We start from the raw sequence: 21,537 nt of genomic DNA, 5'->3' as shown, positions 1-21,537 counted from the left end.
TGATTGTGAACATAAAGGAAAGAAAAACATCCCTTTCTTTCTTAGGCTCCATGCACACTAGAGTTTTTTTTTAACTCAAAAAATGCTGAAAAAGACAATGGATAAAAAACGCTGAGAATAGCATTTTGTTAGTAGCGTTCACAAGTGTTTAGGAGCGTTAGTGTTTTATTACCGTTTTTACAGTACATGTAGAGGGGGGAAAAAAGCTGTAAGGAGCGTTTAGCATTTTATTTTTTTCTGCTGGAAAAATGATTTAAAAAAACTCTACAAAAAGAAAGCAGGAGCAGAAAAAAAATATGCTGATAATAGCTTCTAGGAGCTTAAAAAAACATGGTGCCTTATTGTAAACTATTAGCTCCGTCAGGCCATCATGTAATGGAGACGAAATCCAGCCTGTATGACAGTCATGGCTTCCTCCATGTGGATTAAAGAAATGAGCATAGCCACTCAGGGACGGAAAGTGTTTTATTTACAGAATTAGCAGGTGAAAATAAGGGAAAGAATTTTGAAAAAAATAATCTAATATACTCATACAATCTAAGGGCTGGTAACCTGCAATATTTATATTTTTTATTGAGTTTAGATACTGCTTTAACAATCCTTCTCTGAATCATTTAGATGGTCATTGGCAAACTTCTGATGGGCCTATACATGTGCCTCCTTGAGGAGGGAGACTTTGCAGGTGCTGTAGGAATTCAATCCATGGTGGCGTATTGTGTTACCAATGGTTTGTTTGGTGACTATGGTCCAAACTGCCTTGAGATCATTTACAAGCTCCTCCTGTGTAGTTATGAGCTGATCCCTCACTTTTCTCATGATCATCCTTACCCCTTGAGGTAAAATCTTGCATGAAGCTCCAGATTGAGGGCAAATGGTTTTTTTTTACCATTTGCATATAATCGCTCCAACAGTTGTCGTCACAAAGCTTCTTACTGTAGCCCATTTCAGCCTTGTGCAGGTCTACAATCTTGCCCCTGATGTCCTTTGACAGCTCTTTGGTCATTTGCCCATGGTGGTGCCCAAGAACGAGATTCTGTGTACAGGTGTCTTTTATACACATAACGAGTTGTTGTTAGGAGCACCTTCTTAAATTGATAGGACTAATCTGTGTACCACATGAGCACATAGCCTGTCTGTGGGAGCCAGAATTATTGTTGGTTAGTAGGGGATCATATACTTATTTTACTCACTGAACTGCAACTCAATTTATAACATTTGTATCATGTGTTTTTCTGTTTTTTTGGTTGATATTCTGTCTCTATCATTTAAAATACACCTATGATAAAAATTATAGACCTTTCATTTCTTTGTAAGTGGGCAAACTTACAAAATCTGCAGGGGATCAAATAATTATTTTCCCCCACTGTATATACAGTATTCTAATATATATATTATACCAGTATTCTAATTCATGATTTTTTTTAGGTCTGTACATATTAGTTTATCATTACTTACAAAATCAGCAGGTGATCAAATAATTATATTCCCCACTGTAGCTAGCTAACTGTACCCAAATAAAAGTCTACAACCAAACACAACCTGGCTTCTGGCACCCACATACCACCTGCCTTCCCACACCCAAACAGTCTGCTTGTATCCATACAGCACCTGGCTGCCTGCAGCTAAACATGGCCTTCAGAATGTAAATAATGGCAGTTTCCATGTATTTCTAAGTACCTGATTTAAATAGTTTATCCACGTCAGCATTTGATTTTGCTGATATTTAAATGTTAAATTATCTTGTTTTGCTGAAAACTTTTCTAATACAAGACAATTTATTTTTAGGGCTATCCTGGACCTCCAGGAACACCTGGACCAATTGGTCTACCAGGATTACCAGTAAGTGAAAACTAGCACATCACATCTGTTATTACAATGTGTTGATTTGACATTGTGGATTTTTTCAATGATGTTGATGTGTAAGTGCAACAAAGCAAAAAAAATAAAAAATCTGTCATCCTATTTATAGGGTCCTGCTGGACAAAGAGGATCACCTGGAATACAGGGTCCAAAGGGTCAAAGAGTAAGTACAGTGATCTCTCCAGATTGTTCTGTATTGACCTGTTAGAGAACTGAGAGGATCAATATTCTGCTCCACTGAATACACAGTGCTTGTTACACTACATAACCTAGCAGAGCCCATTAGTTTCATAAACCTTTCGTCAGGATGGAGAATAATAAATCTTGCACGTAAATAATTAAGTGTGCTCCAAGGAAGGGATACATCATATAAAGCTTTCCAGTGAGGGATATAAAGTTGAAAGCCTCACCTGATACTGAAATTTAGCAGTTGAAGAATTTGTATCTTTCAGAAATCTTGTACACTCTGTGCTTCATTAAAGTTCCTTCCTGGGCAATTGTATCCCTAACTTGAGAAAGCAGGGCAGTTGTAATCACTCAGATGACTGTGTGAGCTCTACAATGATCAGCACAACTATCAGTAGGACCACCCAAGCATGGAAGGTATATGGTGATGACTTAGACAAGAATGGGTACTTTCGTTCTTCAGGTATGGGATTGGCAGGAGGCTGATGAATCTGTCCTGGAAAAATGAAAGCAGTAGCCTATACAGAGCCTACACAGAAGGCCAACAAGCTTTCTGGAAGTAAAACAAAATATAGGCAGAAGACACAGATCACTGTAATGCAGACATTCTCTATCAGGGTCCATCCAGCGGATTCTTTGAGCTGTAGTTGATTGAATTCCCATTTGATGGCACCTGCCTGGTTTGGGGGCCAATGCCACTTTAGAGAGCCAGTGGTGACACAAATGATCTTTGTAGCTGTCACTAAAGGTGGCATTTTTAACTACCAATGATAGGGTGGCATTTCGACCACCAGTATATATTTCTTTCCACTGGCCACCAACAAATATTTTTTTAGCAGGGGTTCCTCTGGACCTGAAAATTATTTCAAGGATACCTCTGGAGTAAAAATGTTGCTCTAGTGAGAACCTTCCAGTTTTGTGAAATAACATTTTATTTTAATGCTTGATACAAATTAGAATGGTGTTGTATCATATCATTTAGAATTTGAGGAAATACTGTTCGCAGTTCTGTTAGCACTGAGGTTAGTATTTTTGTATTGTATGTATTAAGGTTAAAATGTATATTTTACATTTGTGCTTCTTTGGCCAAGGATATTTTAGGATCATGCCTAGCTGACAAAGTATAAAAATTACATTCCTTTTTTGAAAGCAAAGAGTTAACTTCCTAGGTCACCAGGGCTGGGATATGAGCTCCTCTACAACTTCATAGTCCAAGATCTTTACTTGTAGAAAAAAAAAACCCTTTTCCTGATGTTTTAAGGCATATACGCAGTTGGAAGAATTATTTTTTAAAAAATGGTTATGACTGGATTAATCTAAGAATCTAAATATTCAATTTTAAATAATTATTGTTTTGCATGCGTTGTCATGAAATATTTATATGTGTTCACCTTTTTCGCTTTACTTATTATGACTCTTCAGTTTAAGATGTAAGGGCCAGACTTCACGTAATTTCTGACTTTCTTTGCCCTGTCTACTGGCTTCCCGAAATGCAGATAATATCAAAAATCCGAGCTCTAACTGCAGGGCTCTGATATTTGATATTTTGGGGAGCTGGGATGCATTGTACGAGGTCAGGCAGTTGACAGCAACTGCCATACTTCAGTGACCTCTGACTCCTGACTCTCAAAATGGAAAGTCAGACTTTGATAAAGTAAATAAAGTTAATAATAAGGGAGCAAATGTAATATAAGCGGCCCTGCACTGTCATATTACTTTAAAGCATGTATTTTTAAAGTGTTACTAAACCTACAACAGTAAAATCAGCCTGTATATGCCGTAAAGCATGCTTGATATACTCACTGTAGAACCTAAGGGGTTAATCCTCTGCATTGTGTAAAACGACCATTTGATCCCTTCTTCTCTGTTCCTCCCCTTTTTCAAGTGACCACCTCTTATCTCCTGATAAGACAGACTGAGCCATAAGCATTTTGCACATGGTCAGTTTGGTGCGTATTGCTAGAGAGGTTACTTTTTTGTTGGGAGAGTGCATGTGATCAGCATAGGGCCAATCAGCACTGGTCAGACAGAGGTCAGGGGTTTTGCATCCTCCTAGAGCAGAAAGAAAACTCCTCTTACAAGCTTTAGCCAGTGCTCTGCTGGACGCTGATAGAAGTCACAAGATGGCACTAACTGCTGATGAGAAAAGATATTTAGCAATTTATGTTTACTAAAATAATTGCATTTCCATGTTGTGTGTACTGTGGGAGACCAGATATAGTGAATGCAGGGTCCGGGGTTTAGTAACGCTTTAAAGCAAACACTGACATTGCAAGTTAAAGGTGTGCATGCATTCTTGCAAAATTGTGTGCTAAACAGCGCACATAGAGGAATCTGCATTGTCAGCTATTTTATTCTGACAGCTATTTTATTCTGACAGCCAGCTCCTGTGACTATCAGTTTCCCGGAGATATGTCCTTAAGATTGTATTTAGGATTTGTTCAAAAACCTATTCAGACCTGTTTATTGCTTTTGTCTGAGCTTGTGTTGGGTCAGGCAGCAAAGGGGCACCCTATCTTGTGTAGAAGAAAACTGGCCAGTATGAAGCAAGGGTCATTCCACCATCTTGTTTATGAGCCATTCATCAGTGGAAGGGATGTTTTTGTTTTTCCACCACAAAGCATGTTGAAGAACAAAGACTTGCCACACAGCCAGGCACCTTGGAGGGAATGACGGAAACATCATAGTAGACCATTTCTTTGTTTTTCTTGTGATTATCTAATTATGGACTACAGCCTCTTTTTGTGTACTCTTCCAGTTTTGTCTGTGTCTATTCCTATAACTAAACATGATTAGAAGTCAGCTGTAATCTATTTGTACCCAACAAACATAGCTAGCTGTGGCCCCGCAGAAATTGAAATACTGAAGTATTTATTTGTGAAAATGTTCTGTGAAGAGTCAGAGAAAAAGAACCTAATTAGACCCAGAGTACACACTAATGAAATGACCTTCTCTGAAGTTAGACAAATGAAATACTTATGAGCCATAAAATTAGAAATAGCCTCATCTAAACTGGGAGACGTGCACACGGCGCATCTGATCCAGATGTCATGGGAAAGACACGCCAATGGCAATGCATACTTAAAAAGAGCAGGAGTGATAGATGCAAGGGCTAGAAACACTCAACCGTGGGTAAGATCCAGGGATGGAAAGCTCATAAAATATGGCACCCCCCCTCTCCATGAAAATACAATGCCCCCTTATTTTATAGTGGAACTGCAGTTAAATATACAGTATGTATGAGTTTTAGACAACAACAGAAAAACTGATAAGAGTTTAAAGGATAAGTGCACTTTATAACAAATTGCAATTATAATAATAATTTTTCCCTCTAATCCTGTCCTAACCAGGTCCATCCTCCCAATCCACAAATTCATGTTTACATCCAATGCGATGGCAATTTCTCAGTGTCTTGGTTGTGTCTGCATAGTAGATCCCTATAATCTTTTATGGGGGCATCATCCAAGGCTGGAGATATTTGGGTCCTCTCCATCGACTCTTATGGGGAGGTACGAAGCATCTTCAGCTTTTGGCTTAGTCAGGACATTGAAGGATTGCGGCATTTAAGCACCTGAGGCTGCACATGTCAGGGGTAAATATGCATCTGGGGAGGGGGACGTTGGGCTAGGTTACTTCAGGAAGAGGATATAATGTGGAGAGGGGCACTTTGCTTTGGCTATACAAAAACTTTAGCTTCCTTCTCGAATAAAAGGAATCACTTACATGCCGTCCACTTATAATTCTGCAGTGACAGAGACCTTACATGGTATAAGACTTGGCTACAAGGTAGATTGATCTCATGACGTCTACACATGAAGGAGTGTCCAAGTCATATATGGACTGGAATAGGTTCTTTAGACTTAAAGGGGAAGTTACATTTATTGAATGCTTGTTACCTGTTATCATTTACAGTGGTTGTAAAAGCAGAAGCTTTTTACCTTGATGCATTTTCTGTATTAAGGTAAATAACCTGTATTCAGCTCACCCCCCAGTCCTCCCATACTTACCCGAGCCTGATCTCAATCCAGAGCTGTGCCCGAGAGCAGCGGCCCTCCTCTCTCTCCTCTCTCTTTCTCCTTACTGGAACTGGAGGCAGCACTGGACGCCATGGGCTCCTCCTGCTGTCGATCACAGCCTGTGAGGAGAGAGCGGAACCTAGCCATGCTTTGTATTTCAATGGACACACAGAGCCCTGCTTGGGAATGTGCCCCCACACGTGTCCCCAAGTGGCTTGCTATGGGGCATTTGGAAGGGGGGAGGGGCCAGGAGAGGCAGCAGTAGACCCCAGGATAGGAGGATTGGAACTGCAGTTAAGTTGACCTTTGTTATTCAAGAAAAACTTTTACAATCACTTTTAATTACATTTCTGTGGAATTTTAATTTCCAAGGGTGTCATTTGTATCTCCTGCTAGAATTTTAACTGTCAAACTGTATCAATTGTCAAAAAAGATCCATCCTGAAATGTTAACATGAAGTTATGTTAGAGCAAAATTAAACCCTCCTATCCTTTACAGCCAAGGAAGCTGCCATCTTGGCCTCTGTTAAATCTACAGTTGCCTCGGTGCTGCACATGTGATCCACTATGACATCAGCCGTTTGATAGCTTGACAGTTTGGTTGAGTGCACAAGAAACTGTGACTATTATTTACAGCATGCCTTGAATGTAACTGTTTTGGGAAACAGTTAAATTGATGGGTTTAGTTACGCTTTAACAGTCTTGCTGGGCTAGATAAAAAGGTTTTGGCTATGGCTAAAGACATAGATGTAGAGCTGAATGCACTTCTCTGACCTTAAAGGAAATCTTTCATGAGAGAAATATGGGGGTTGCCATTGCTAAACTCTTCTTATGAAAATGCTCGTTAGTTGACCAGCAGGTAATTGCCTTTTCTCAAGAAAAGAAGGTCAACAATGACAGCCCTATATTTCTCTCCAAGCAATATTACTTTAAGGAGACCCTGTCACCAACTTAAATAATTTCAAGTAAAAGCGCATAGAAATTAAGTATTTTAAATGCTACCGTACAGTGTCTTTTCTTTCCTGTAAATTATTTTTATTTCATTGCAATGGGTGTTTGAACTTCCTAGGAACTTGGAATATTCCAGGAAAAGTCAATTCTCTAACACATCCCCCTCCCTCCTTCACATCTTAGACCTCTCTTTTTGTGGGAGTTTCTAATCACTCTCTGTGCTGGCCAAGCTCCTCCACCCCTCCCCTCACATCCCAGCATTATCTTTTATGCAGCTGCCTGAGAAGTGTTAAAGGGAATACTATAGAGTGTCACTTGAGTGACAGTTTTGAGTCTGCTGGGGCTGTTCACATCCAAGATGACAGTGACCAGTGTTCTTAGGGTTCTTGAATGTCTACACAAGGAAGGCCATTCCAGGCGAATAACATAAAATACCATACATTAACATACGTATAATCTTTTTTATGAAGAATTGTGTTGAAATTGTCTACTGACCATCCTGACCTAAACTTAACAAACAAAAGCAATTTTGTTGGGAATAATTCAGAGTGTGTACAGGGCTATAACTATTTGTAATGGGCCCCCTAACAAAACCATTAATAGTCCAACCTTGGGCTCAGCTGTGCTCTCTCCTGTGAGTCTTGGGCAGGGGGCAAAATCCATAAATCCCTGGGCCCATAGGAAGAGCGTTGAATGACACTAGGCATCATTCAGTCTGGAAGATGAACAGTGCTGGATCAGGGAGCTCTGAGTCTACAGGGGGGCAGCATCGGACACAGGGCATTGCAGCCAGAACAGTTTTTTTATTTTATTTTTAAATGATGCCGGGGACTGCAATTTTTATTTTTTTTGCCCAAGCTGGAGATGGCCATTATGGTCTCCATCTCCAGCTTGTTATTACAGTAATTTCATTGCTAATCACTTTCATAGCCTTTATTTAGAGGTTCCCAATTGTATCTTCTATATACTATTACTGTTTGCCTATGTTAATTTGTAACCAAACAACTCTGGGCCCCATAGCAATTACATGGTCTGCAATAGCTATAGTTTTTTTACCTAAACGTGTAGGTCACCTGCAGGGCTGTGCTAGACTGTTTTGCGCCCTAGGCAAGACCAGCTACTTGCACCCGCCCCCCCTCAAAAAAAAATAAGAACAAAACCTCACCTGTAGTACAAATTTCCTCAATCCTCTCTCCTGTCCACCCCCGAATTCCCTCTCCTAGCACAACCCCCTCTCATAATTTCCTCTCCTAGCACAACCCCCCTCACAATTTCCTCTCCTAGTATAACCCACCCTCACAATCTCCTCTCCTAGCACAAACTCCCTCCCTCCCCAATCCCCCTCCTGGTACAAATTCCACCCCAATCCCCCTTCTTACACAAATCCCCCCAATCCCATCTCCTGGCACAAATTCCCCCCAGTTCCCCTCTTACCACAAATCCCCCCTCCCAGCACCAATCCTTTTCCTTCCATTCCCCCCACCTAGGACAAATTCCCCCAAATCTCTCCTCTAGCTAAGACCCCTCCAAATTAGCCTTCCCAGCATAAAATCCTCTCATTTTACCCCCCCCCCTTTTCTAGTATAAATCCACAAATGAATTGTTCCCCCCTCCCCCCCTTTTATTGTGTACAGTTTCCTCAGGCCTACAAGAGGCCTACCCCTCCCCAAACTTACAGATGGGAAACTATGTAGAGGTGCAGGTTGGGCTGTGCTCTCACTCCTGTCAGTGCAGCAATCCTCCATTCAGCACATGACAAGGATTGCTCTTAGATCGGGCTGTACACAGTTTGATTACCCCACCCCCTATCTCCTCCAATGACTGTTCATCTCTCTGCAGCAGGGAAGCAGGGAGTGAATCAAACACTAAACACGTTGATGTAAGAGCGTTTCTGTGTCATCTGCCTATGGAGGATTAATCCACTGACAGAAGAGGAGAGCACAGCCCGCACCTCCTGGGTCTCTCCTGTCAATTCTCCTTTGCAGGCTTCACTGCTCTAGACTGCTCTCCCCTTGTCCCAGCCGTGAGCGCGGGCATAGGGGAAGGCACTCAGTGGTCAGGCACAGCAACCATGGAAAGACTGGCCTGAATTGGGGGGGGCACAACTGAAATCGGGGGGGGCGTAGCCCACCCCAGCGCCCCCCTAGATTCGGCACTGGTAGAGAGTAGGGAAACCAGCGACTGCCTAGTTTGCCTACTGGTAGCACTGTCCCTGGTCACGTGATGCATTTTAGCTTGTTCAAATCATTGCATTTGGAATCACAGGAAGCTTTCTAATTGTGGACAATTTCATACACTGTTTGAAATGTTATTGATATATCTACTTTTCTTCTTTTTTTTTTAAGGGTCCACGTGGTCCTGACGGTCCAGCAGGAGAAGCGGGCCAACCAGGGGTGAAAGTAAGGCAGTTGAATGCAGGATTCTGTGAATTGTCTGCTAGAATATTAATGTGTGATTCATGTGTGATCTCTGCTCATTTATTTTCCTTCCTCCAGGGTGAAAGAGGTGATCCTGGCAAAAAAGGACTGCCTGGCCGTATAGTGAGTACATTTAAGTGACTGAAATCAATTGTTCAATTTGTTTCATACGCATCTTAACAAAAACTGGTAGAGAGATGTAGTTTGTAGACTGTGTTTAGCAAACCTGTAAATCCAAGTTATAAGGGACGTTCAAGTCAAATCCGCCATCTTGATTTGTGGTCTCTGGACTGACCCTAGACATGTGTGCCGCCTATCGGTAATAGGAAACACTTGCCACTCACTGCTGCGTGTAGTACCGCCACGCTAGCCTCACTTTTTATATCTGTAAAATGAAAAGTTCCACTTTGACTTGAACACCCCCTGTAGATTGCAGTCAGTCATGAAAACTTTCTCAGAGAATATGGTCTGCTTTCTGTGTGTCTGCTAAGCTCCCTGTCCCACTCACGAGATCCATATGGCTATCTTTAGTTTATGGGTTGCCCTGACTCTAACCTTTTAAAAAGGCAGGTTAAGGTTCCCAGTTTGCAAACACCCTTTGCTGTAGTTCTAGAGAAGTAGGTTGCATGGCACAAAATCACACGTGCAAGGGGTTACAGACCCTCCAAGAAGCACCATGGAAAGCCTTGTGAGTCTACCTGCAAAGCTCAGACTTACAGTAAAGTGTAGCTGTTTTTTATTGTTGTCTGAATCTCCATTGCTGAGATTTACCCTTACTTTCTTTACTGGGGCCACTGTCTGTGGGATAAGATGTATGGGGTAATCTCTCCAGTAAGGATGAGTTTGAACATTTCAGGCTAATATCCAAACCCACATGTGCAATCCCACCAGGAAGCTGTCACATGTACAGGCCAATCAAGGGGCATGTATACATATGGCTGTGGGGTATAGAATTACCCAGCCAGAGATTATTGGCCCATACAGGTGACAACTTCCTAGCAGGCTTGCACACAAGGGTTCAGATCCTATTCTGAACACAGCCAAGGTCACCACTGCTCCCAACAGAAACAAGGACAGCTATAGAAATCTTTTATTTATAGGGATTCTATGTGGTTCGTCATGTCACTTATTTCTTTCAACCCAGCAAAGTGGTATCAGAATCTCCTACTATGCAAAGATGCACAAGATTACGTTTTTAGGGCTTTTGATATTATAAAACCCTAATTATTCAATCTCTTTTTTGCAGCTGTAAAAATCTGATAGAGGTTCTGAATTGTCCCCGCTGTATTAAAAAGTGTTTTTTGTTGCTGAATGCCAATAGGATTCCTTGCCTCGTTGACCACTGGGAAATATTCACCAATGACACAGGCCACCATAGAAAATGAACCCCACTTTATCCACATAGGTGTTGCATATAGCTAATGATTCTGTTGACGTCTGGTAAAAGATAACAGTAGCAATGGCTATTTTAATGCCTAGATTTGAATTATATCCCAGGCACAGAATGATTTGGCTGGATTAAGCAATTGTAAAAATGGTAAAGGCTTGGCATAGAGCTAATAATTTGTTTCAGCTGCCTGAAGCACTTGTCATCACCCTCTTGCAGTTAAGAAACAGGCAGATAACGAAGAGTGATTCTGTAATTTGGAAACATCATTTATAATTATCAGACCAACTGTGGCCAGCTCTAATTAGATCCAACTCCTGATGATGGTTGTTGTATAAGACAAAATAAAAGGTGTAAAGTTGTTTATCACTGGTGACAAGTGCTGATCATAGCAGTATGAAAATTGATTCCCAAACTGATTCAGCGGGGTGGATGTACTAAAGGCAAATAGACTGTGCACTCTGCAAGTGCAATTGCAATCTTTTTCCCCAGAGCTTAGTAAATGTGGTGATGCTGATTTCCATTACCTAATCATGTGCAAGCAATAATGCTTTTTTTTTTCTATGCACCTGATTAGGTATTCTATACAAAGTGAATCTTCACCACATATACATTTACTGAGAAAAAAGAGTGCAACTTTCCTTGCAAAGTGCGGCCTGTTTGCCTTTAGTAAATCCACCCTATAGTGTTCTAAAACAGTGATGTAGCTTCATTTGCAGCAGAATAATTGTCATAAAAAATAGATATTTACATGCAAATCACATTTGTGGCAGAAATGTATCTTATTTCATGTTTAATTGATATGTATATAGGGGAAAGTTGGTAATCCTGGAGAGAGAGGCGAACAAGGAAAATCTGTAAGTAGTATGACACTTACAGTTGTATTAATCGTGATATATTTAATTTGTGACAAACCATAATGTTGTTCTATTGAGTGTTACACTACAACAGAAAATATCTGAATGTAATTTCCTGTGTTGGTAAACTGAGTCAATTCATAGCTGTGGAGTCGGTTGTTCTGCATGCTTATCTTCGCTTATTCACTAGAAACTAATAATAATAATAATAATAAAAAAAATTGGGGATTAAGCTGGAAAAAAATGGATCAACAATAGCAAAATTTCTAGCATTTCTTCAGACTTTTTCCTTGTTCTAAGGAACAGGCAGCCCTTAAAGTTTTACTAAACCTAGGACCCTGCATTCACTATATCTATATCAGGTGGTACAGTGGCTTAGTGGTTAGCATGTCTGCCTTGCAGTAAATGGGTCATGGGTTCGAATCCCGACCATGGCGCCTCCTGCATGGAGTTTGCATGTTCTCCCTGTGCTTGTGTGGATTTCCTCCAGGTGCTCCGGTTTCCTCCCACACTCCAAAGACATGCTGGTAGGTTAATTGGATCCTGTCTAAATTGGCTCTAATACAGCGGTTCTCAACCTGGGGGACCCTTTCACAGGGGTCGCCTAAGACCATTGGAAAACACATATTTCCGATGGTCTTAGGAACCGAGACGCCGCCGCCACCGCCGCCACCGCCGTCTCCAGGTGTGGGCGGGATGACATGCCGCCCCTGTCATCTGGACACACCTCGAGATCAATCCTCGCCTGTGATTGGCCGCCGGCACTGTAGCTCAGGAGAGGCACACAGGCGGCCAATCACCAGCAAGGAGGTGGAGCTTGGAGAGGAGGAGCCGAGCGGCACCGCGAAGATCGAGAGAGTGAATAGGAGGAGAGCGGCTGGAGAAGGAAGACATCTGACAGGTAAGTGTCAGTACCATGGGAGAGGGAGGGAGCGAGCGAGCCCAGGCTGGAGCAGCGGTCTGCAAGGTAAGTATCATTGGTGTCAGTGGGAATAGTGCCCCATCATTGGTGTCACTAATACCAATGATGGGGCACTATTCCTCCCACTGACACCAACGATGGGGCACTATTCCTCCCCCACTGACACCAAGGATGGGGCACCATTCCTCCCCCCACTGACACCTATGATGGGGCACTATTCCTCCCACTGACACCGATGATGGGGCACTATTCCTCCCACTGACACCAATGACGGGGCACTATTCCTCCCACTGACACCAATGATGGGGCACTATTCCTCCTCCCACTGATACCAATGATGAGGCACTATTCCTCCCACTGACACCAATGATGGGACACTATTCCTCACACTGACACCAATGATGGGGCACTATTCCTCCCAATGACACCAATGACGTGGCACTATTCCTCCTACTGCAAAATTACAGTTATGAAGTAGCAACGAAAATAATTTTATGGTTGGGGGTCACCACAACATGAGGAACTGTATTAAGGGGTCGCGGCGCTAGAAAGGTTGAGAACCACTGCTCTAATATGTGTATGAATGTGAGTTAGGGACCTTAGATTGTACACCCCTTGAGAGTTAGGGACTGATGTGAATGTTCAATATATATATGTGTAAAGCGCTGCGTAAACTGACAGCGCTATATAAGTACCTAAAATAAATAAATATCTGATCTCCCGAAGTACATGGAAATGCAATTATTTTAGTAAATATAAAGTGCTAAATACCTTTCACAGCAGTCTTGTGACTTTTATCAGCATCCAGCAGAGCACTGGTTAAAGCTTGTAGGAGTTTTCTTTCTGCTCTAAGAGGATGCAAAACCCCTGAACCTCTGTCTGGACAGTGCTGATTGGCCCTGTGGTGATCATATGCACTCTCCCAAGAACAAAAAACTCTCTAGCAATACACACTAAACTGAGCATGTGCAGAATGGCTACAGTTCAGTCTGTCTTGTCAGGAGATAAGACGTGGACATTTGAACAAGAGGAGGAGCAGAGAAGTCAGGAACAAACAGCCTTTTTACACAATGCAGAGGATTAACCCCTTAGGTTACACAGTGAGTATAACAAGCATGCTTTACTGCACATACAGACTGAAAAAGGTAGGAAGCTTCAAAGGTAGGACGTTATGCCTAGAGCCCTGTGACTATTTCCACTTGCCAAATGGGAGCAGGCGAGCGGAAATTTTGAGGGCTGCTGTTATCATTATGATTTAAAAAGGAGCCAAACAACTATGTGATAATTAATGGCTTCATATGATCACTGTCCATAAATAAATACAGTTTTTTGGCATGATCTGTCATATTTTTTAATAAAAATGCCAACATTTCACAATTTTTGCCAGGGTATGCAAACTTTGGAGCACAACTGTATATTCTTTAGTTTCCATGAGTCATTACCACAAAGCCTGTGCAAACAGTAATTTCCATATGGAATGTTTCTCACTTAGGCAGAGGCTATCCTTAGGGCTGTCCCTCCCTTAAAGGATAAGTTCACCTTTTTTAACATGTTACATGGTACACCCATATTCAGAGTGTAACATGTAACATATTATGATTGGACCGGCCCCAGCACCCCCGATCCCCATTGTGACAGTTAGCAAGGGATCTTCTCCTCTCTGCTAGCTTTCACAATTTTGAAAAGCTCATTCACAGTATTCTGTGAATGGGAAAACTACAAGTCCCGACAGCCTTTGCTCCACAGCGCCGTGGTAGTTCATTGAGCCTTCCTGTCAGCAGCTATCTGCTTGACCATAAAGGATGTATGAGCAAGCAGATATATTGACAGTTCAGAGAGAAATCTGCATGGCACCAGCGAGGCTCCACAAAAACCCAGTTGTGACATCTCATGTCTAGCGCACAGTGCTGGCATGTCGATGACGTCATGCTGCAGGATGTCAAAATTTAACTAGGACCTATGGCGTGCAAGCTTAGCACCCCCTAGAGTTCTCCTGAGTGGATGCCAGTCTACAACATAGATTACAACAATGCATAGTCAATACATTTAATACAGAAATATATATAAAAGTTACATGCCTTACAGAATTACAGCAAAACAAATAATCCTATAGTTAGCAATAGCATTAATGGTGGAAAAGCAACCTCTACAAAAAGAAACTGCCACCACAGTCACCATATCAGTGCTTTGGGGCCCAGGGCAGAGGGGGTGCTGGATAATGTGAACGACTGTAAATGAGGAGGGAGTGCGCACATTTTTTCCAGCACACCACAATGCACCACACTTTATAGTGTGTCCACACATTTTGCTGTGCAAAGACGCACATTCCTGGGCAGGTGCATTATGGTTCAATAGATTTTGAATGTTAATGCAGTGCACCTGGTGTGTTGCTGTGTGCTGCTAAACCTTGGACTGTGAATATTAACGCAACACTATGACGTGAATGGGCCACATAAAAGTTCCTCCCCACTGTTTTTATATTTGCTGTATACATTTTTTTCTGTATCTGCAGTTGCTATAGTTCAGGCCCTGTGCAATATGACTGTAGTAATTAGGGTTTAGTTCAGTGGCATTTTTTTTTTACTGTTTAGGGAGGGAACCACATAAAATTTTGCTGTGGAGCCCTGTGATTTGTAGTTACGCCCCTGCATGGTTTCATTCAATCCAGGAGGCATAGTGACTTTCAAGTTATATATCCATTTCTTCTCATGTTGCAATATAATGCAATCAAAGTTTCCTCAGTTTAATGTCATCCAAATGTGGATCCGTTCTAATGTTACAAAGATATGCAAGAAAGATCATAATTATGATAATGAGCTGCATGCCTACCAATGGGAAAATGACAGATCTCCAAAGCTAATGGAATAGACATGCTCATGATAGAAGACATAAGCTAGAAATGGGTAATATTTCTATTTTTATGTATGGATACATTTTAGAGCCTAACTTATGGTAATAGCCAAAAATCAAATCTTTGTAACACAATATTCTTCTTTTCACAAAATAAAATTGATTTACTTTAATGATGTTTATATAGTTATGTGAAGCTTTGCTGTGGCACCATTAATATCCCAACATACTTTGAATATTTTCATATTGAGCTATAGTTGGGATCAGGGGCGGACTGACAACTCATGGGGCCCCCGGGCAATAGGGGATCATGGGGCCTCTTTGTCCTTGCCAAAACTCAAAAAAGCCTATGAAAAAGGTACCACGGGCATCTCATGGGGCACCCTACTGACCCCGGGCCCTCGGGCAGTGCCCGAGTTTCCAAATGGTCAGTCCGCCCCTGGTTGGGATGTTGATGCCAATATTCTATTTTCTTTTTTTTTTTGGAGTTTTTACTTCTTTATATTAATTTCTGGTACAAGACAAATGAATTAACAAAAACAAACATAAAAAAGACAATAAATATACATCCTACATTAATAAACTTGGTCAAGACACAAAAGGAAAGACACTAACAAACATACCTGCATACAAAAAAGTATAATTTAGAAGATAACCCCTGCTTTTAAACACTTGATGTTCCACCAAGGCTAATCCAAAATTATCTCAAATGTGAGTTATATGATAGTGTTGCCGCCCCAAAAAAAAACCTTCCCGACCAAAATAACTATCACCCTTGTCAGGGAGAGAATGGGCAAGAGAAAAAGAAAAAAAGGGAGATCTACAGTGGGGAAAATAATTATTTGATCCCCTGCAGATTTGTAAGTTTGCCCACTTACAAAGAAATTAAGGGTCTATCATTTTTATCATAGGTGTATTTTAAATGATAGAGACAGAATATTAACCAAAAACACAGAAAAGCACATGATACAAATGTTATAAATTGAGTTGCAGTTCAGTGAGTAAAATACACGTATGATATTAATTATAGACCTTTCATTTCTTTGTAAGTGGGCAAACTTACAAAATCTGCAGGGGATCAAATAATTATTTTCCCCCACTGTATATACCGAATTCTAATATATATTATGCCAATATTCTAATTCATGATTTTTTTTTAGGTCTGTGCATATTAGTTTATCATTACTGTATGGTGTTTCTCACTGCTCTGCATGAGAAATAACCAATGTCAATATTTCTAGACTCAGGCTTCTATCTGGAATCTCTTTTATACCCTATAGCAGGGGTGGGCAACTGTGGCCCTTCAGCTGTTGTAGAACTACAAGTTCCATGAGGCATTGCAAAACTGACAGTTACAAGCATGACTCCCAAAGGCAAAGGCATGATGGGATTTGTAGTTCACCAACAGCTGGAGGGCCACAGTCGCCCACCCCTGCCCTATAGTCTGCAAACCACTGCAGCAAACATCAGGGGCTTGATTCAATGTCTTTGGCCAAGGGTGATCAAGAACAGGTTTAGAGGCACGCCCGGGGTAAAGCACGTCACAAATAAGGTTGGATTTTAGGAGTTTTATTGGAGAATTTAGTTCACAGGCAATAAGCCAACACAGGCAACAAACTGATAATTCATCAGCTCTGCTCACTCTGCTTTATAATGCTATCTGCATGTTTCCTTTCATCACATGTGTATCATGTAGAACCCAATTGGCTCCCAGTGCTGGCTCTTCCACTCTCAGTCTGAATGCTGCTATGCAGGAGATGGCAGGGGCTGATATAAAAGCCAATACTTATGCTAACTGTATGTAAAAAATGCATTTTATTAAAAACATTGCAAACACTGTGTGTTCTCTTTAAAGTTCTCACACAGACCATTCGTAATGACAAAAGTGGCTTTATTATATCCTGAGAAAACAGAATTGTGTAATGTCCTCCCCCGCATTAGGTCAATGCGAGCAGTTATTAATTGCTACTCTGCTGGATAAGAAGGTTATACACAAGAATGGAAAATCCCCACATTAGGTTTGTAAATAAAAAGCAACCAGATCACTTTTCCTTTTGGACTCTCTAGAGAGAAGGGATGTGGAGGAAGGACTGATACATGCACATATGCTGCAGAGCAATAGATGGAACACTGTTTGCTAAATTACAGAAACATCTGATGTTCAACCATGTGTAGAACAGCTGAAATGATATCATGATAGGATGTGTCATGTTGGGGAAGGCCGGTTGGACACAAACTGCAGACACGGCCATTGCACTCCTGTCAGGCATGAAAATACAGCATTCAGTATAAAGCTGTGGTATATTTATTATTTTGTGCTTCCTATAAAAAAAAATCACCCTTTACTTTGCTGGTCAGTGGTGGATGCTTATAATGCTTTATGACAACACCAACCCCCCCCCCCCCCCCAAGATTGGTGATCAGCAGCTAGCTGGCCTTTTTTGTCCTCAGTTACATTGCTGGTCAGCAATCAGGTGGCCTTTAATACTCCCCCCAATGGGGACCCTCTTTTTATTGATGGTCAGTGGTAACCTGTTATGTTCCCTAGTAAAGCCTTCAATATTCAGGTGGTCAGTAGAGGATGCCATTTATGCTCCCCATAGGAAAAGCCACCTTTAGATTGGTAGTTGATAGTTATGTGTCCAACTATGTCCCGTAGTTAATTACTCCTTTACTTAGGTGGCCAGTGGTGGATGCTGTCTAAGTTTTGTGATAGAAAGCCCCCTCTAGATTGGTGATCGTCAGTTAACTTACCCCTACTAGCCCCGTCTCCACCACCATGGTCAAAGGTGGTTGTTAATACTTCCCTTAATGGGGGCTCTCTTTATCAGTGGTCAGTGGTAACCTTTTATGATCTTTAGTAAAGCCCCCATTATTCTGGTGGTCAGTAGTGGATGCCTTTAATGCTCTCCATAAGAAAAGCCTTCACCAGATTGGTGGTCAGCAGTTAAGTGGCCATTTATGTTCCTAATAATAAGTCACCATAAATTTGGTGGTCAGCAATTAGCTCCCTTCACATGGGTAATCATCGTTTAGGTGGCCTTTTAAATCCAACCTTACTCTGTCAGTGGGGTTCATACGTTTCTTTCTTCTACTAAAAGGTTTTGTTCTCCTTGTACCCATTGGAGAACTGTCCCATTGCTTCCTGTCACGCTGACCCCTCATCTCCCGGACAAGTAAGGGAAACAAATCTCCCCAATATTTTTACTGTATTTCTTTTAATAGGATTCCCCTCTCTTCTTGTACCACTGATCACAATGTAATTTCTGTCACTCGCTGCTTCTCCTCTCTAGAACTGATTCTCCTTATATTTCTAGTGGTGTGGGAACGTATGGAAACTGCAACTTACAGCAATGTACTGGTGGTTGCTGGGAAAGCAAGGATATGGACAGCAGTTGAAATACTGAGAGAGGTTCTAACCCTTCCAAACATGTTCTAGGTGAAGTTCCTGTTCAGAATATTCTGTGCTTCTGGATATGAGGAGCATATGACCTAAGAGGGTAATGGGGGAGCTTTTGCAATGTCACATGCCAGAGATGATGTCACTCCTCAATCTGGGCTCTAATATGAGCCGAGGGCAGGTATTTTGGTGTCATTAGCAGAGGGAAGCACTGTAGAGGTAAGTATCAGTGGGTCAGGGGTGGCTTTATATAGAAACTGCAACTTACAGCAATGTACTGGTGGTTGCTGGGAAAGCAAGGATATGGACAGCAGTTGAAATACTGAGAGAGGTTCTAACCCTTCCAAACATGTTTTAGCTGAAGTTCCTGTTCAGAATACTCTGTGCTTCTGGATATGAGGAGCATATGACCTAAGAGGGTAATGGGGGAGCCTTTGCAATGTCACATGTCAGAGATGATGTCACTCCTCAATCTGGGCTCTAATATGAGCCGAGGACAGGTATTTTGGTGTCATTAGCAGAGGGAAGCACTGTAGAGGTAAGTATCAGTGGGTCAGGGGTGGCTTTATATAGAAACTGTTACTTTTTCCTAAATAGGTAAAGCGGCAAATGGGCTCTTTTAGCACAGTTAAAGTATTTTTAGGGTAGTGTTAGTTCTTAAGGGTTACTATGCTCTAATCAGCTGCGGGGACATTAATGGAACAAAGGTGATGCACCCTTTTAAATTCCCTAGATGATTCATAGAGTCGGATTTGTCACCAAACTATTTGGAGAAATAGTCATGTGCTTGTGACCTGTGAACGTTTGCACTATTCGAACAACTGACTTTAGCAACATACCCAAGACTTTGCTACATGCAAAAGGTTGATTCCTGCAATCATAAAGTTAAAGAAAGTCTTCAAGTTGTATATTGGGGAAATCATTCACATTCCTTATCTGTCAGTGCTAACACAGATATGGAACTGATGACAGCACTGTCTGGGTTAGGATGAATTCCAGCGAGGACAAAATGATACATTTGAGTAAGATATAAAACAGACTTTGTACCCAAATCCACATTTTATAGATTCCTCTTATTTTTGAATAGGGAAGTCTTCATGTTCTGTTTTTAATACATAATTTGCTGTACTAGATATAAGAAGCACCTGCCGATCTGTCTCCAGATATGTGATGAATTGCATCTTCTGTTGTGTTTAAAAAGCCAGATATAGCTGGCTTGAAATTCCCAAGACATCTGAAAGCTCCAACAGTTGACCACCTTAGTTAAATATATATACAGTATATATATTTGTGATATGTGTGTGTGTGTGTATTTATATATATATACTAACCAACGGACTGATGATTTATTCTATTGTTGCTCCATCCTCTGTTTTACGTGTTGCAATGTTTTGGGGGTTTAATAGCTCAACAATGAGTTTACTTCACATCAGAAGTACTTTTCAGGGCCTTTTCTGCCCACTTTTATTTAAAACAATGAATATCTTCCCACGCAGGGGGTTCTCACCATCAATGCAGCATAACATAGAATTCAGCCACCTGGCTCTTTATCAGCTCTGTGGCTCAGGCCTCGTGCCTCGGTCCTCCTGAGTGTCAAACACACCTCGCAGTGCTTGTGCGCACACGCTGTGCCTCTGTCAGCTTGGCTTTCCTGCAGCTTCCTAGCTTCTCTGTCTCTCATAGACTCTCTCTCTCAGGCTCGTGCTTCAGTCTGTCCTTTCCTGAACAATATGGTGCAAATGTGCACCTCTCACCGCTCCCCTGCAATCACTGACCCCCCCCTCGGGAGGATGAGGCCGGGGGGTCCTGAGGTCTGATCCCAGCTCCAATATGAAGACCACGCACACCTGCATCATTTGTGTGCTTGTTTTCACCAAAATCTGGCCAAAGCTGTCTTATCACACAGTGTCATGTCCTCGCCCTGCCACAACAGGGATTTCTATATAACACTGTTGGCATAATTTGTGCCCCGTACTAATAATGAAAAGTGTAATGGTTAGGCTAGACATTTGTTGGCAAATGTGCAATGGTCAATGACACTTGATTTTGTTTTCTTTCCTTCATGTTTATTCAGGGCTCAACTGGTCCACCTGGAAGCAACGGAGATACAGGACCTTCTGGAGAAGCAGTATGTTTCTAATATAAGTTTGGATATGTTTAGTACATATTGATTATAGGACAAGATGAGCAAAATGTCTTTGGATTTACCAAAAAATGGGACCTACTTTAATATCCATTAAGTTTGTAATGGGAAATGCATTGTCAGATTGGTAACGTGTGTGGAGACCTTTAAAGCGGAGCTTCACCCAAAAGGGGAAGTTCTGCTTTAAGGCCTCGTCCCCCACTCCCTGTTATGGATTAGCACCTTTGGGGAGAGGAGAAAGGGGAGGGGGCAAGTACCTGATTTTGACAGCTACCCGCTCCCACTTCCACTGTGATTGCCTAGGCAAACGCAAGCGGAAGTTCTTCCCTGCAGGACCATTCACAATACACAGCTCTGCTTGCACATGCACAGTGGAGACCTGGCTGTGAACCTGCAAGCTGTCATAGCCGGGTGCCCACACTTAAGACGCGGCTGCAGTGAGGACACCGATGGATCCTTGGACAGGTGAGTGGCTGTTTTTTTAAAGTCAGCAGCTACAGTTTTTGTAGCTGCTGTTCTTTTATTTTTTTCACCAGAGACTGGAGTTCT

The 21,537-nt window shown here is 41.7% G+C and overlaps 1 protein-coding gene across 2 annotated transcripts in view; it reads left to right on the top strand.

The window, feature by feature from the left end:
* Positions 1-21,537, top strand: part of COL24A1 (collagen type XXIV alpha 1 chain) — a 384,809-nt gene that overhangs the window by 276,705 nt on the left and 86,567 nt on the right. The window contains exons 27-32 of one of the 2 annotated variants that reach the window (XM_089684421.1): positions 1,786-1,839; positions 1,970-2,023; positions 9,358-9,411; positions 9,508-9,552; positions 11,629-11,673; positions 20,920-20,973. In XM_089684421.1, the coding sequence (XP_089540547.1) occupies positions 1,786-1,839; positions 1,970-2,023; positions 9,358-9,411; positions 9,508-9,552; positions 11,629-11,673; positions 20,920-20,973 (306 nt within the window). The remainder of the gene's footprint in view (positions 1-1,785; positions 1,840-1,969; positions 2,024-9,357; positions 9,412-9,507; positions 9,553-11,628; positions 11,674-20,919; positions 20,974-21,537) is intronic. The other variant, XM_089684422.1, reaches the window with a different exon arrangement.

Source organism: Staurois parvus, unplaced genomic scaffold (assembly GCF_062004578.1).
Source record: "Staurois parvus isolate SC_StPar_1 unplaced genomic scaffold, SC_StPar_1.0 ptg000347l, whole genome shotgun sequence".
Taxonomy (NCBI): Eukaryota; Metazoa; Chordata; class Amphibia; order Anura; family Ranidae; genus Staurois; species Staurois parvus.
The sequence above is the reverse complement of the archived record's forward strand: the minus strand, read 5'-3'. Positions and strand labels throughout refer to the sequence as shown.